Raw genomic sequence first — 17,099 nt, 5'->3', positions numbered from 1 at the left:
GTGTTTTGGTATTAGTGTTCTCTGCATTTTGGTATTAGTGTTCTCTGTGTTTTGGTATTATTGTTCTTAGCGCTCAGTGTTTTGGTATTAGTTTATTCCTCAGAGGTGTTGACACAGTGGTATGTAAAAACACACTGTATTCCTCAGAAGTGTTGACACAGGAAAACACTTATCTTTCAATGAGATGTCATATTACATTCAAATTCTAGTAACGTTATTGTTCCCAGGAGACAACTTCATATGTCGACATAGAGCAGAATCAGCAGGGAGAAGTCGTCACTGTGATATTTTTCCCTTTTGCTTTCAAGCTTTTTCAACATTAGACGCTCAATGGATGGGAGAAATGACTACAACGTTTTACTGTTGATAAGTGTTCAGAGTCTGCAGATCAAGAAGTACAGCCGAATCACTGCTCAAGTCTTTCCAGAGTCATATTAGCCCCAACTCGGATTTGCATTGTCAATTTTCTGTCCTGCACAGCAGCCACAAGGAGAGAGGATTACTGCACTCCCTATCTTGCCCTCCACCCAAAAGAAAATGTCAGCAATTTAGGGAACACGAAAACCCAGGTCCACTTGTTATATTAGAAAGTCACCTTGTCTTCCTGTACGGCACTCCTGAAACTATTTGACTGTCCAACATTAAGGAAAGCAAGAAAACCTGTCTGTCTTCCTGATAATAGTGTGTGGCTCAAAAACTCCCTCTCTTGATCCTGGCAGTTGTTTGAATCTTTGGTATAGAGCGTTCGTCTCCAGACAACACTCCTGCTGCTTTTATAAATGACTAATGTTTGATATTTCTGTGTTTGTTGAGGAGTTCAGAGTCACATGAAAGCAAGTTGTTGACAAACCATAAAGGGATACTTCAGGATTGTGGCAATGAGGTCCCTTTATCTACTTCCCCAATGTCACGTGAACTTGTGGGTACTATTTTTATGTCTCTGTGTCCAGTATGAAGAAAGTTAGAGGTAGTTTCGCGAGCCAATTCTAGCTAGCGTTAGCGCAATGAATGGAAGTCTATTGGTATCTGCTAGCATGTGTGACTGTGTGTGTGTGTGTCTCGTGACAGACGTTACAATGTGCACAAGTTCTGGGTGCCTTCTGATTGCATGATAGCAGAATCTCTAGCATAGCAGTAACATTGCTGTGGTAGTGGCTGGTAATGAACCTCTAGCATAGCAGTAACATTGCTGTGGTAGTGGCTGGTAATGAATCTCTAGCATAGCAGTAACATTGCTGTGGTAGTGGCTGGTAATGAATCTCTAGCATAGCAGTAACATTGCTGCGGTAGTGGCTGGTAATGAATCTCTAGCATAGCAGTAACATTGCTGTGGTAGTGGCTGGTAATGAATCTCTAGCATAGCAGTAACATTGCTGTGGTAGTGGCTGGTAATGAATCTCTAGCATAGCAGTAACATTGCTGTGGTAGTGGCTGGTAATGAATCTCTAGCATAGCAGTAACATTGCTGTGGTAGTGGCTGGTAATGAATCTCTAGCATAGCAGTAACATTGCTGTGGTAGTGGCTGGTAATGAATCTCTAGCATAGCAGTAACATTGCTGCGGTAGTGGCTGGTAATGAATCTCTAGCATAGCAGTAACATTGCTGTGGTAGTGGCTGGTAATGAATCTCTAGCATAGCAGTAACATTGCTGTGGTAGTGGCTGGTAATGAATCTCTAGCATAGCAGTAACATTGCTGTGGTAGTGGCTGGTAATGAATCTCTAGCATAGCAGTAACATTGCTGTGGTAGTGGCTGGTAATGAATCTCTAGCATAGCAGTAACATTGCTGTGGTAGTGGCTGGTAATGAATCTCTAGCATAGCAGTAACATTGCTGTGGTAGTGGCTGGTAATGAACCTCTAGCATAGCAGTAACATTGCTGTGGTAGTGGCTGGTAATGAATCTCTAGCATAGCAGTAACATTGCTGTGGTAGTGGCTGGTAATGAATCTCTAGCATAGCAGTAACATTGCTGCGGTAGTGGCTGGTAATGAATCTCTAGCATAGCAGTAACATTGCTGTGGTAGTGGCTGGTAATGAATCTCTAGCATAGCAGTAACATTGCTGTGGTAGTGGCTGGTAATGAATCTCTAGCATAGCAGTAACATTGCTGTGGTAGTGGCTGGTAATGAACCTCTAGCATAGCAGTAACATTGCTGTGGTAGTGGCTGGTAATGAATCTCTAGCATAGCAGTAACATTGCTGTGGTAGTGGCTGGTAATGAATCTCTAGCATAGCAGTAACATTGCTGCGGTAGTGGCTGGTAATGAATCTCTAGCATAGCAGTAACATTGCTGTGGTAGTGGCTGGTAATGAATCTCTAGCATAGCAGTAACATTGCTGCGGTAGTGGCTGGTAATGAATCTCTAGCATAGCAGTAACATTGCTGTGGTAGTGGCTGGTAATGAATCTCTAGCATAGCAGTAACATTGCTGTGGTAGTGGCTGGTAATGAATCTCTAGCATAGCAGTAACATTGCTGTGGTAGTGGCTGGTAATGAACCTCTAGCATAGCAGTAACATTGCTGTGGTAGTGGCTGGTAATGAATCTCTAGCATAGCAGTAACATTGCTGTGGTAGTGGCTGGTAATGAATCTCTAGCATAGCAGTAACATTGCTGCGGTAGTGGCTGGTAATGAATCTCTAGCATAGCAGTAACATTGCTGTGGTAGTGGCTGGTAATGAATCTCTAGCATAGCAGTAACATTGCTGTGGTAGTGGCTGGTAATGAACCTCTAGCATAGCAGTAACATTGCTGTGGTAGTGGCTGGTAATGAATCTCTAGCATAGCAGTAACATTGCTGCGGTAGTGGCTGGTAATGAATCTCTAGCATAGCAGTAACATTGCTGCGGTAGTGGCTGGTAATGAACGTTTGACAAGAGGACAGCTTCACATTTCTGAGGAGTTGGTTGTGAAATATTGATGACGGGGGGTAACTGTGAGGCTGGACTCTGCTGTAGCAGCAGCTCAGCTCTCCACCCACGGAAAAATGTGGCTTCACGTCCCAGTTACCAAAGACCAAAGCCTTACTTAAGCCATGGTTCCCATCCCTCATATCAGCCTTACCTAATAGGCTCTGGATAAGAGTGTCTGCTAAATGACTAAAATGTAAAGATATCAGATATCGTCTGTTTTACCATACGTGAAGTTATTTTGTAACACCCACTGTATAACCATGTAGAGTTCAGAGTGTGTGTAGTACCTCTGTTTGGACAGGTACTGTGTGTGTGTGTGTGTGTGTGTGTGTGTGTGTGTGTGTGTGTGTGTGTGTGTGTGTGTGTGTGTGTGTGTGTGTGTGTGTGTGTGTGTGTGTGTGTGTGTGTGTGTGTGTGTGTGTGTGTGTGTGTGTGTGTGTGTGTGTGTGTGTGTGTGTGTGGACAGGTAAGATTAGACTGGAGTGTGTAAGCTACCCACCACCTGGTGACCTTTCGTCTGTGTGGCTAAAGTAGGGGTCAGATGGGAGGGGGTCGTATGGGAGGGGTCAGATGGGAGAGGTCACTCCGGGTCCAGTCCCTGCTGAGTCTAATCTTGTAGCTTATAAAACTGGACAGTTTTATCTCAAATCTCTTCATTCATAGACTCAATAATGGACACTCTTACTGACAGTTGTGGCTGCTTTGCGTGATGTATTGTTGTCTCTACCTTCTTGCCCTTTGTGCTGTTGTCTGTGACCAATAATGTTTGTACCATGTTTTGTGCTGCTACCATGTTGTGCTGCTGCCATGTTGTGTTGCTACCATGTTGTTGTCATGTTGTGTTGCTACCATGTTGTTGTTTTCATGTTGTGTTACTACCTTGCTGTGTTGTCATGTGTTGCTGCCATGCTATGTTGTTGTCTTAGGTCTCTTTTTATGTAGTGTTGTGTTGTCTCTCTTGTCGTGATCTCTGTTTTGTCCTATATTTTTATTTCATTTATTTGTATTTTTAATCCCTGCCCACGTCCTCGCAGGACGCCTTTTGCCTTTTGGTAGGCCGTCTTTGTAAATAAGAATTTGTTCTTATTAACTGACTTGTTAAATAAATAAAGGTTAAATATGTATTTTTTTTAAATACAATAGAAAGAAAGAAATAGCCAATATGCTTTCAAGTGCTTCTCTCTGAAGTCATACTCCCGTTGATCTCAATGACTTTGTGGTCATCATCGTGTGACTGTTATAAAGGCATCCATAGACTATGTTGTGACTTCAGACAACGCATCCATGTATACAGTGAGTATTACATTCTTACTTATAGACTATATATTCCGTCTACAAACAACACATCCATGTTTTCATTGTAAATTATAGATGGGAGATGGATGATTTTAGGTAACTTTGTTTTCTTTCAATCACACAAAGTTTGGAATTATATTGACCTAGCTGGCATCAAGCGAGATCAAATATTTGTTTTTAGTAAAAGTTTTTTTATTTTATTGTGTTGTATCATGACTCATTGTTTTTTTTATTTAACCAGGCAAGTCAGTTAAGAACACATTCTTATTTACAATGACGGCCTAGGAACAGTGGGTTAACTGCCTTGTTCAGGGGCAGAACGACAGATTTTTACCTTGTCAGCTCGTGTATTTGATCTAGCAACCTTTCGGTTACTGGCCCAACGCTCTAACCACTAGGCTACCTGCCGATATATGAGATATTAGATATTAATGTCACATTCATGTCAAGATATGAAACGGATTCATCTAACTCACATAGCTAGAATGATTCATCTAACTCACATAGCTAGAATGATTCATCTAACTCACATTGCTAGAATGATTCATCTAACTCACATAGCTAGAATGATTCATCTAACTCACTTAGCTAGAATGATTCATCTTACTCACATAGCTAGAATGATTCATCTAACTCACATAGCTAGAATGATTCATCTAACTCACATAGCTAGAATGATTCATCTAACTCACATAGCTAGAATGATTCATCTAACTCACATTGCTAGAATGATTCATTTAACTCACATAGCTAGAATGATTCATTTAACTCACATAGCTGGAATGTGAGACGCTGATATGTTGTTGTATCACGATTCACTGTAACATCAAATATATGTGATAGATAGACCGCTCCCCAATGTCACATTAACGTCTGCTTTGGACTAATCCATTACCCTGTGTGTTAATAGGCACACTCTAAAGCTCCTGTGCACCTCTTCCCGCTTCTCTAGTAACAAGTTAGGTTTTCAAGAACGAGACAGGTCTTTTTCGCTAAGCTGTTTTTCCATGGCTTGTCAGCTTTTAGCCCTCTTCTTCTCCACTGCGTAGTTTGTGTCAGTGCGTTCTTTGAAACACTGGCTTTCTTTCTGCATGTTCTATTTGTGGGCAGCATTGGGAAAAGTAAAGCTTCAATGCTACAGCGACAGTGCTCTCCATATATATATATCCACAAGAAGACATGTTTAGCTGTAGAAGACTACGGTGCACCAACAAATTGAGGCTGTTCTGAGGGCATATGGGGGTGGTGCAACTCAATATTAGGAAGGTGTCCTTTACCGTTTAGTATACTCGGTGTATACTGAGTAGGTCTGCAATAGGAAAAAAAGAAGCACCCACACACACAGCCCATGCTAAAACCAGTCTGCTTTTATTTTCTTTGTTACAGGGAGGGCCTATGCCCCAGAGTTCTACTATGACACGTACAGTGCGTTGTGGCAGAACCGGCCCAGGGTCTACGGCTTCAAGCTACAGTGGACCCAGCAGAACCCGCTGTCTGTGGACCGCATCGTGGCCTACCGACTGGGGATCAAACAGGTGAGTGGGGACAGTTAGGCCTTCACCTTGACTTTTCATGCTCTAGGTTTTGTCAATTTCACCTTTTAAGGTCTACTTTTGTCTCAAAGGCGAGAGCAATTATCTGTAGCACACAGTACTTCCTCATTCGGTTGTCACCCATGAGAGTGAATCAGGTTTTGTCATTCTAGCCAAGTAGTGACTTTGACAGTATTCATTGCAGAAAATGCCCTTATTTTTTTTGCAGAAAGAGATAAACACCAAGAAGATACTGTAGTCATTGCAGAAATATGATCCTGAGACCTAACATATTCCATCCTGCTAAAGCCTGTGCATGATGTACTTGTGAAGACATTAGAATTTGTCCTTTCTGACTGTGTGTGGCATTCTGCTGTTGGGGGTCACCCCCCCCCCCCTCCCTCCCCCTTCATAGACGACCAGAGGAAACTAGCAGAAAGCATTTCATTCCTTTAAAGCAGCCCCCACCCTCCTTGTCTGTGGTGTTCCGGTTAGGGATGGCATTCCGGTTGCCGTCTTCTCCGTTCACCATTCCTTCTCCCTCACCTTCAGCACTGTCAGCGCACAGCTGGAATGACAGAGTCCTCAGCCACTTCTAATGGCATCACACGGCGTGATTTATTCCCCGTCAGGTTTGTCATTGCCTGGTCGCCACCCACCGGCGCTCAAAGTCAACACTAAGTCAAATAAAAACATGAAACTAATTTGTTCCATTCTATTTTTATATTTGTTTATTTTTCCTGATTTATTTGGAAACAAACTTCCCAGTCTTGCATGCTGTTAGTCATCACTGCAGGGTACTGAGGACATTTAGACTTTTATTTGATTTATTTATTTAGGTTCTGTATACACGTCAGGTGTTCTGCCCAGTGGTTCCACATATTGGGGTCGACTTTCTCTCACACGACACGCTCAGCGATATTTTCAGCACAGTGAAGCACATTTTCACTGGCTGCACAGATTCTTTCAGACTCGCAGGACTGTTTTTAAAACACTTGAGCCGGGTGTCTTTTCACCTGGGGGGGGGGGTGTATCTATCTGTATCAGCTCCATTCTGAATGAGACACTTGTGTTTATTCGCCACTTGGCATTGTGACAAAGCAGCTATTGTTTCTCAGTTCCTTCTTCTTGCTAGGTCTGCATAGGGAGAGGGACTTGACAGTCGTCGCTATATAAGAATCAGCAACATAGCAGACACCTGGCTAAGAGCAGGAGGTGAAGGAGAGGAGGACGATGGGAGGGGGGAAGAAAGAACAGGAAAGGAGTGAGGGCAAGAAACTAATTAACAACTTCACCCAGAGGGGAAGAGCTGCCCAAATAAGATAAGGTGTTCAGTGAGGAACCAGTGATGGAATTCGCTGGAACAGAGGTTAGCTGTGTGGGCCGTGATTACATGTGCGTGAGACGCGTCTGAAAACCACACAGCCAGCATCTGTCAGTGGGGGAGGAGAGGTGGCTGCTGGGTAAAAAGAGGACGAGCCGTGATGGACTCTTTCAGACTCATCACATTGCAGGTGCCCGGTTGTCACTGTCTCTGTCAGCCCCTTTCATGTTTAATGGATAACGCTCTCTGACCGGCTGTGTTTTGCGACGGTAGCACATTATCTAGAGCTTTTATTGTGCTTGTCTTTGCCAGGTTCAGTACAGTGGTTTCCTGGATGAGGCCCATCCATCATGGAGGCATGGCTGGTCACTGCTCTCTCCTCTCTGCCTGGATTTGGTACCTGCTGTTCCCCTCACTCCTCCTCTCCTCCTTTCTGCCTGGCTGGTCACTCCTCCCCTCTGTTCTCTCTCTCTCTCTTTTTCTCTCTCTCGCTCTACTCTCTCTCTTTCTCTTTCTCGCTCCTCTCTCTCTCTCTCTCTCTTTCTCTTTCTCGCTCCTCTCTCTCCGATCCCTCATTATCTCTCTCTCTCTACTATTGCTTGCTCTCTCTCCGATTCCTCTCTACCTCTCTCGCTCTCTGCTATAGCTCTCTCTCTCTTTTCTGTTCAGTGGCTCACGCATGACATTTCCAGGACACCAGCCTGCATGGGGTTTAACTTAACCCTCCTCAGGGCAGACTGGACTGGCTGCAGAGTTAAGTTCACTCTCCTAGTGGGCGGTGGGTGTTGTGTGTGTGTGTGTGTGTGTGTGTGTGTGTGTGTGTGTGTGTGTGTGTGTGTGTGTGTGTGTGTGTGTGTGTGTGTGTGTGTGTGTGTGTGTGTAAATCCAATCATTTGCCAAAATGACAGATAACAAGTCCTATTGTTTGAGCAGAATCAGTCTGCTATTATTCTGTCTGTATTGTGTGTCGTTTAATAGCGTTGTTTTGATGAATAATGAAACTCTCCTTTCACTTTTTAATCACTTCCACCATTCCAACATCATGGCTTTGGCATCACGGACACAAGACGCTTTACATAGTGAGGAAATCATACAGTATAGCTACCTCGATGATGAGACGCTGCCATTATTATACTCAGTGGTCCAAGGACATGCTGATTCATTCTTCTAGTTATTAGCTGAACGATAACAGAGTCACTTCAGCTGGGGGGGGATTTGGTGTTGGCAGAGACTGGGATAAGTAAGCCTATGTATCGCTATCTTCCGTTCTCATCGTTGATAACAGAAGCTGATCAGATACCAGATGGGTCAAGCTGTTTGGGGGTTTGGGGATTATCCCAGGCTACTTAGAAGTGTTGCAATTATATGGCCCCGGTGTTACAGCAAGTAGGAAGTAGCATCCCGTTCAGTCATTCTGAGGAAGAAAGGGAGGGAGAGACGGTGAGGAGGAGGGAGGTAGGGGGATAACATCCTCCGTCACGCTCTCTCTCCATGCTCCCTCTCTTTTAGTTAGGGGGCCCAGAGGTGTAGCCTCGTTCCGCCCCTCACTCCTGCTGATGATAGGATGGGAGCCCCCTCGGTGTCCTGATGTTGGCTGTTTCCGATCGGGCGACCAAGCAGGACGCCCTTATCTAATCGTGCACCCCGTATACGCCTCTGATTCCCGTGCCCCCATACTGTTTATCCGCTTAATTTCATCAATGGTGACTTCTCTTCCATCTCTCTCTCTCCCTACCTATCTCTCTCTCTCCTCCTCGCTCTCTCTCCCTATTTCTCTCTCTTTCCAACTCTCTCTCCCTCTCTCTCCCTCTCTCTCTCTCTCCCTATTTCTCTCCTTCTCAACACCCCATTCTCAGAATCTCACCCAGGCTGATATTTGACACATGACTGCTAACAGCGTATTAAACTCTTGACAGCTCAGCGGACTTCGCCTCGACTTCACACATCGTGACGTCTTGCTAAGTATAATAGTCGAGGCGGTCGTTCTCTCGTTAAGTACCTGCAATTCATCTAGCATGTTAACAAGGCCATGTGTGACAACTAATTCACACTCCCCTTTACAACATTCACTCCCCCGTTAGAGTTGGAAGTACTCGTACAATATCCGTGTCACAAACCGCTTTTCTTGTCCTTGCCGTACCTAATAGGGTTACATAGCCTATTACAATATGTTCACATACGTATTTACATTGTAGAATAATAGTGAAGACATCAAAACTATGGAATAACACATATGGAATCATGTAGTAACCCAAAAAGTTTTAAACAAATCAAAATATATTTCATATTGAAGATTCTTCAAAGTAGCCACCCTTTGCCTTTGACAGCTTTGCAAGCTCTTGGCATTCTCTCAACCAGCTTCACCTGGAATGCTTTTCCAACAATCTTAAAGGAGTTCCCACATATGTTGAGCACTTGTTGGCTGCTTTTCCTTAAGTACCTTACTGTGATTGTTTTCAATTAAAATGGTCAAGAATAGCTTATTAGCAAAAAATATATACTTAAGCAAGAATTTTGCTAAGACTGTCTAGTAGTGGTCTGAGTGAGGGGTCTAATGGGAGGGATATGTAACCTGAAAACTAGCTGCTATTGGCAGAGAGAAAACTCCTGGTGATGTTGCCAGGCGGTCCAAAACCCCAAAACAAGTTGAAATTTCAGGCGGTCTTTTCTAACAGCTCTTACACTAAAAGGGTATTATCATAATTTTCAACATTTCACACCTCATGGTGTGGAAATATATAAAACACAGGAAAATCACAACCCTACTGCCGACAACTCTACTGCTGACAACTCTACTCCCGACAAAACCCTACTGCCGACAAAACCCTACTGCTGACAACTCTACTCCCGACAAAACCCTACTGCCGACAAAACCCTACTGCCGACAAAACCCTACTCCCGACAAAACCCTACTGCCGACAACTCTACTGATGGGACAACTCTACTGCCGACAACTCTACTGCCGACAACTCTACTGCCGACAACTCTACTGCCGACAACCCTACTGCCGACAACCCTACTCCCGACAACCCTACTGCCGACAACCCTACTGCCGACAACCCTACTGCCGACAACTCTACTGCCGAACACCCTACTGCCGACAACTCTACTGCCGACAACTCTACTGCCGACAACTCTACTGCCGACAACTCTACTGCCGACAACCCTACTGCCGACAACCTTACTGCCGACAATCCTACTGCCGACAACCCTACTGCCGACAACCCTACTGCCGACAACCCTACTCCCGACAACCCTACTGCCGACAACCCTACTGCCGACAACCCTACTGCCGACAACTCTACTGCCGACAACCCTACTGCCGACAACTCTACTGCCGACAACCCTACTGCCGACAACCCTACTGCCGACAACCCTACTGCCGACAACCCTACTGCCGACAACTCTACTGCCGACAACCCTACTGCCGACAACCCTACTGCCGACAACCCTACTGCCGACAACCCTACTGCCGACAACCCTACTGCCGACAACTCTACTGCCGACAACCCTACTGCCGACAACCCTACTGCCGACAACTCTACTGCCGACAACCCTACTGCCGACAACCCTACTGCCGACAACCCTACTGCCGACAACTCTACTGCCGACAACTCTACTGCCGACAACTCTACTGCCGACAACCCTACTGCCGACAACCTTACTGCCGATAATCCTACTGCCGACAACCCTACTGCCGACAACCCTACTGCCGACAACCCTACTGCAGACAACTCTACTGCCGACAACTCTACTGCCGACAACCCTACTGCCGACAACCTTACTGCCGATAATCCTACTGCCGACAACCCTACTGCCGACAACCCTACTGCCGACAACTCTACTGCCGCCAACCCTACTGCCGACAACCTTACTGCCGATAATCCTACTGCCGACAACCCTACTGCCGACAACCCTACTGCAGACAACCCTACTGCCGACAACCCTACTGCCGACAACCCTACTGCAGACAACCCTACTGCCGACAACCCTACTGCCGACAACTCTACTGCCGACAACCCTACTGCCCTACTGCCGACAACCCTACTGCCGACAACTCTACTGCCCTACTGCAGACAACCCTACTGCCGACAACCCTACTGCCGACAACCCTACTGCCCTACTGCCGACAACCCTACTGCCGACAACTCTACTGCCGACAACTCTACTGCCGACAACTCTACTGCCGACAACTCTACTGCCGACAACCCTACTGCCGACAACCCTACTGCCCTACTGCCGACAGCCCTACTGCCGACAACTCTACTGCCGACAACTCTACTGCCGACAACCCTACTGCCGACAACCCTACTGCCGACAACCCTACTGCCGACAACCCTACTGCCGACAACCCTACTGCCGAACACCCTACTGCCGACAACTCTACTGCCGACAACTCTACTGCCGACAACTCTACTGCCGACAACCCTACTGCCGACAACCCTACTGCCGACAACCCTACTGCCGACAACCCTACTGCCGACAACCCTACTGCCGACAACCCTACTGCCGACAACTCTACTGCCGACAACTCTACTGCCGACAACTCTACTGCCGACAACCCTACTGCCGACAACCCTACTGCCGACAACCCTACTGCCGACAACTCTACTGCCGACAACCCTACTGCCGAACACCCTACTGCCGACAACTCTACTGCCGACAACTCTACTGCCGACAACTCTACTGCCGACAACCCTACTGCCGACAACCCTACTGCCGACAACCCTACTGCCGACAACCCTACTGCCGACAACCCTACTGCCGACAACCCTACTGCCGACAACTCTACTGCCGACAACCCTACTGCCGACAACCCTACTGCCGACAACCCTACTGCCGACAACTCTACTGCCGACAACCCTACTGCCGAACACCCTACTGCCGACAACTCTACTGCCGACAACCCTACTGCCGACAACTCTACTGCCGACAACTCTACTGCCGACAACCCTACTGCCGACAACTCTACTGCCGACAACTCTACTGCCGACAACTCTACTGCCGACAACCCTACTGCCGACAACTCTACTGCCGACAACTCTACTGCCGACAACTCTACTGCCGACAACCCTACTGCCGACAACCCTACTGCCGACAACCCTACTGCCGACAACCCTACTGCCGACAACCCTACTGCCGACAACTCTACTGCCGACAACCCTACTGCCGACAACTCTACTGCCGACAACTCTACTGCCGACAACTCTACTGCCGACAACCCTACTGCCGACAACCCTACTGCCGACAACCCTACTGCCGACAACCCTACTGCCGACAACTCTACTACTACAAGCTTTCGACATAAAATAAAGGAGGACTGTGTTTATACGTCCTGACACAGCATAGAGGAGAAATGCAACAGCCAAGTCGCCCGGTGTTTCCCCGCCTTGGCCTCGAGTGCTCACAGCTTAGTCGTCAGCCTCACCGTTATCAGCCTTCTTCATCATCACAGACTGACTGTACGTTCGCCGTCATGTCAGTATTCGCGTGAAGGAGGAAACAATAGAGTATTGGTCAAACAGATTAGAACTAACTCAAGGCTAATTGGTGCTGTTTGAATTATTTAGTGATGTGTTTGCTGCGTCCGAGAGAGAGGCCTTGGATTGAATTCTCCCCAGATTATTATTTACTCAGAGTAAATAATTTCCCCCTGGTCTCCGGTGGATTTGAGGACGAGCTGCTGTATCCTGATGAATCGCAGAGGAGGAAAGTAATTCACAAGAGGATGAGGAAATTCCATGAGAAGGAATCTCTCTCTTTCTCTCTCTCTCTATCTCCCTCTCCCTTTCTGTCTGTTTTTCTCTTCTCTTCTCTCTCTTTCTCTCATCTCTCTTCTCTCTCTCCCGCTTTCTCTCTTCTCTCTTTCTCCCTCATTCTTGTTCTGGTTCTCTCCCTTTTATCTGTTTTTCTCTTTTCTTCTCTCTCTTTCTTTCTCTTTCTCGCTCTCTCTTTTTCTCTCACTCTCTCACTCTCTTCCCTCTCTTTCTTCCTCTGTCTCTTTCTCTCTTCTATTCTCTCCCTCTCTCCTCCTTTCTACAACAGGATTTGGCATGATGATGGCATGAATGAGAAGTGAGGCTCGTTGCCATGGCAACACAATTTTACCTCCAACAAGCAACATACATTGCTTAGCAGAATACAAAAAGGGGCAGAGCAGAATGTGAGGGAATAGTTTAGTTTATTCATTTGACTATTTTAAAACAAGCACACATAAAAATAGAAAAATACATACATGTACAATAAAGGGGAATACCTAGTCAGTTGTCCAAATGAATGTATTCAACTGAAATGTGTCTTCCGCACTTAAAGCAACCCCTCTGAAATTCTACCTTAATTGACATCCACGGCACCCGGAGAATACTGTCTGGCTCAGGAGCAGATTTTTACCTTGTCAGCCCTGGGATTCGATCTAGCAACCTTTTGGTTACTGGCCCAATGCTCTAACCACTAGGCTACCTAATCTCAGTATCAATCAAAAGTTTGGACACACATTATTTATTCAAGTGTTTTTCTTTATTTTTACAATTTTCTACATTGTAGGATAATAGTGAAGGCATCAGAACTTTGAAATAACAAATAACAAAGTGTTAAACAAATCAAAATATATTTTATGTTAGATTCTTCAAAGTAGCCACCCTTTGCCTTGATGACAGCTCTGCACACTCTTGGCATTCTCTCAAACAGCTTCACCTGGAATGCTTTTCCAACAGTCTTGAAAGAGTTCCCACATATGCTGAGCGCTTGTTGGCTGCTTTTCATTCACTCTGCGATCCAACTCATCCCAAACCATCTCAATTGGGTTGAGGTCAGTTTATTGTGGAGGCCAGGTCATCTGATGCAGCACTCCATCACTCTCCTTCTTGGTCAAATAGCCCTAACACAGCCTGGAGGTGTGTTGGGTCATTTTTCTGTTGAAAATCAAATGATAGTCCCACCAAGCACAAACCAGATGGGATGGCGTATCGCAGCAGAATGCTGTGGTAGTCATGCTGGTTAAGTGTGCCTTGAATTCTAAATAAATCCCTGACAGTGTCACCAGCAAAGCACCCCCACACAATCACACCTCCTCCTCCATGCTTCACAGCAGCAAAGCACCCCCACACCATCACACCTCCTCCTCCATGCTTCACAGTGGAAACCACACGTGGAGATCATCCGTTCACCTACTCTGCGTCTCACAAAGACACGGGGGTTGGAACCAAAAATCTAAAATCTGGACTCATCAGACCAAAGGACAGATTTCCACCAGTCTAATGTCCATTGCTCATGTTTCTTGGCCCAAGCAAGTCTCTTCTTCTTATTGGCGTCCTTAGTGGTTTCTTTGCAGCATTTCGACCATGAAGGCCTGATTCACGCAGTCTCCTCTGAACAGTTGATGTTGAGATGTGTCTGTTACTTGAACCCTGTGAAGCATTTATTGGGCTGCAATCTGAGGCTGGTAACTCTAATGAACTTATCCTCTGCAGCAGAGGTAACTCTGAGTCTTCCTTTCCTGTGGCGGTCCTCATGAGAGCCAGTTTCATCATAGCGCTTGATGGTTTTTGAGACTGCACTTGAAGAAACTTTCAAAGTTCTTGACATTTTCTGGATTGACTGACCTTAATGTCTTAAAGTAATGATGGACTGTCGTTTCTCTTTGCTTATTTGAGCTGTTCTTGCCATAATATGGACTTGGTATTTTCCCAAATAGGGCTATCTTCTGTATAGCACACCTACCTTGACACAAAACAACTGACCTGCAAAGGGTGGCTACTTTGAAGAATCTAAAATCTAAAATATATTTTGAATTGTTTAAGACTTTTTTGATTACTACATGATTCCATATGTGTTATTTCATAGTTTTAATGTCTTCACTATTATTCTACAATGTAGAAAATAGTACAAATAAAGAAAAACCCTTGAATGAGTACAGTAGGTGTGTCCAAACTTTTGACTGGTACTGTACTTCCACCTGTTTGGTGGATGACATGGCATTTTGTCTGACTGTGTATATAACCATACATGACATGATCAGTATGATCCATTCTCTCTCAGCATCTCTAAGCAGTAAATGGTGAAAGGTGTGTGCATTTTTATTGAGGACATAGCATTGAGTCCGATTATGATCATAATATGACCATCATAACATAACGGTGTGAATGAACATGACATGGAAAATGAATGGCTGTTACCTTCTCTACCTCTGCCCACATTGCAGGTAAATCTTCAAAACAAGCCAAATAACACATCTGCGCTTTTACAATTTAATTCGCCCAATTTTATGGCTGTGTCTGAGTCTCTGCCATACACACTGGAGAGGATGAACAAAACAGGCATATGTATTCCCCCGCCGCTGATGTTTGAATAAAAAGGTCAGCGTTGTAGGAAATTAAATGTCAGGCTAGTGGAGGCAGGAGGAGGCTGGTGGGATAGGAGGAGACTGGAGGAGGCTGGATGAGGCTAGAGGAGGTTGGAAGAGACAGGAGGAGGCTGTTGGAAGAGGCAGGAGGATGCTGTTGGAAGTAGGGGTAGACAGGAGGAGCAGGTGGGGTAGGAGGAGGCAGGAGGAAGCTGGAGGAGGCAGGAGGAGACAGAAGGCGGCTATTGGAGGCAGGAAGAGACTGGAGGAGGTAGGAGCAGGCAGGAGGAGGCCAGAGGAGTGAGGAGGAGGTATCGGAAGGAGGATGCCGAGGGTCGTGCTCATGCTGGAGGATGTGTTAAAAGTCAAGTGCTGTCTCAGATTAGGTGGACGGTCCCTTGTGCTTCTGGGGGTGTTTGAACAGCAGACTGAGCTGATAACTTCCTAACATCTCAGCGACGTGGGACCGAAACTGGAGCGGAAGAGCAGTGTAGTGCTCTTTTAGAAGTTAGGGGTGTTAGTAAAGTACATGCTAATGCCATTTACACTGCACATGAGTTTTGTCTCTTGAGTGACACAGGCCTATGCCTACAGTATATGTATGCATACTTGGTAACCCTTTACTTGCCTGCAGGTATAATGCATTGGGATGCAGTTATAATGTTGTTATAAGACTTGTGACAAGCATGTACTGTATGACCCCTTATAATGTCTGGTTATCCTCTCATAATGATCATACATCCCTTTCTCTATCCTTTATAACATTCCAGCCTTGGTTTCATGCTGAAACCATAGAAACAGTCTTAGAACACATACTGTAGTATTGTACATCTCTACGGCTCAAACTCCGTGTGGATAGAAGAGCAGGCAAAAAGAAAAAGATGTCCCTTTAAGAAAAAGATGTCCTCGTAAGAAAAAGATGTCCCTTTAAGAAAAAGATGTCCTCGTAAGATCTGCAGACGTGGAATTAGGAAGCTAGCCGAGGCAATAGATGTAGATGTCATTAGCTGGGTAGCAGGGCGTGCAGGAGAGAAAGTGGGCCTCACAGGTTCCCCCGCTCACTTCCCACCAGCTCCACTCTCCATTGGTTGAATTCTGGGTTTGACCAGTCATCTTCTATTTGTCGGCTGCCAGGCCCACTGTGACTCACTCAGCTGTCACACGAGACAACGTGGGCCTTGGCACCCTGGGAAAAGGGCGAGCGTGCCAATTGTCGTAGCCAAGATCAACAGTGATTAGCCGCACAACATTGCTCGGGGGTTGGCCACATAACCAAGTGTTGTTGCATCTCTGGCATGGAAAGACAATTAATTGAGATGGTGTTATGAGTTATTACTGGTGATGCATTGAAAAATAGTCACTCTTTGTAATTTTGAGTGACGGGATATGAATACAGATGTTCAATAAAGAATGAAAACTGAAATGATTTTATTGTTGAGCCGTTCACAGTTTGTTTGACCAAATGTCCAGTTCATAGAACTCAGATGTACCAATAATGATGTGAACAGCAGGACGGTTGATTATTTTTGGGATACAATATAGTTGTTTGATGTTCATTTATAGTGTTTGTCCTCAACTGTCTCTAATACAATACACCTGACAAGCAAGGCAATAGTACAGTCCATTGCTTTATACTTGAAAACATTGGGCCTCACTAAAAGCTAGATATTGTATTGTACTCATATTCAGCCT

At 45.5% G+C, this 17,099-nt stretch overlaps 1 protein-coding gene across 1 annotated transcript in view; it reads left to right on the top strand.

Moving 5' to 3' along the window:
* mdga2a (MAM domain containing glycosylphosphatidylinositol anchor 2a) overlaps positions 1–17,099 on the top strand; it is a 199,796-nt gene that overhangs the window by 121,668 nt on the left and 61,029 nt on the right. The window contains 1 exon segment of the mRNA XM_039008768.1: positions 5,597–5,745. Within this exon segment, the coding sequence (XP_038864696.1) occupies positions 5,597–5,745 (149 nt within the window).

This window comes from Salvelinus namaycush, chromosome 15 (genome assembly GCF_016432855.1).
Source record: "Salvelinus namaycush isolate Seneca chromosome 15, SaNama_1.0, whole genome shotgun sequence".
NCBI lineage: Eukaryota > Metazoa > Chordata > Actinopteri > Salmoniformes > Salmonidae > Salvelinus > Salvelinus namaycush.
The sequence above is the reverse complement of the archived record's forward strand: the minus strand, read 5'-3'. Positions and strand labels throughout refer to the sequence as shown.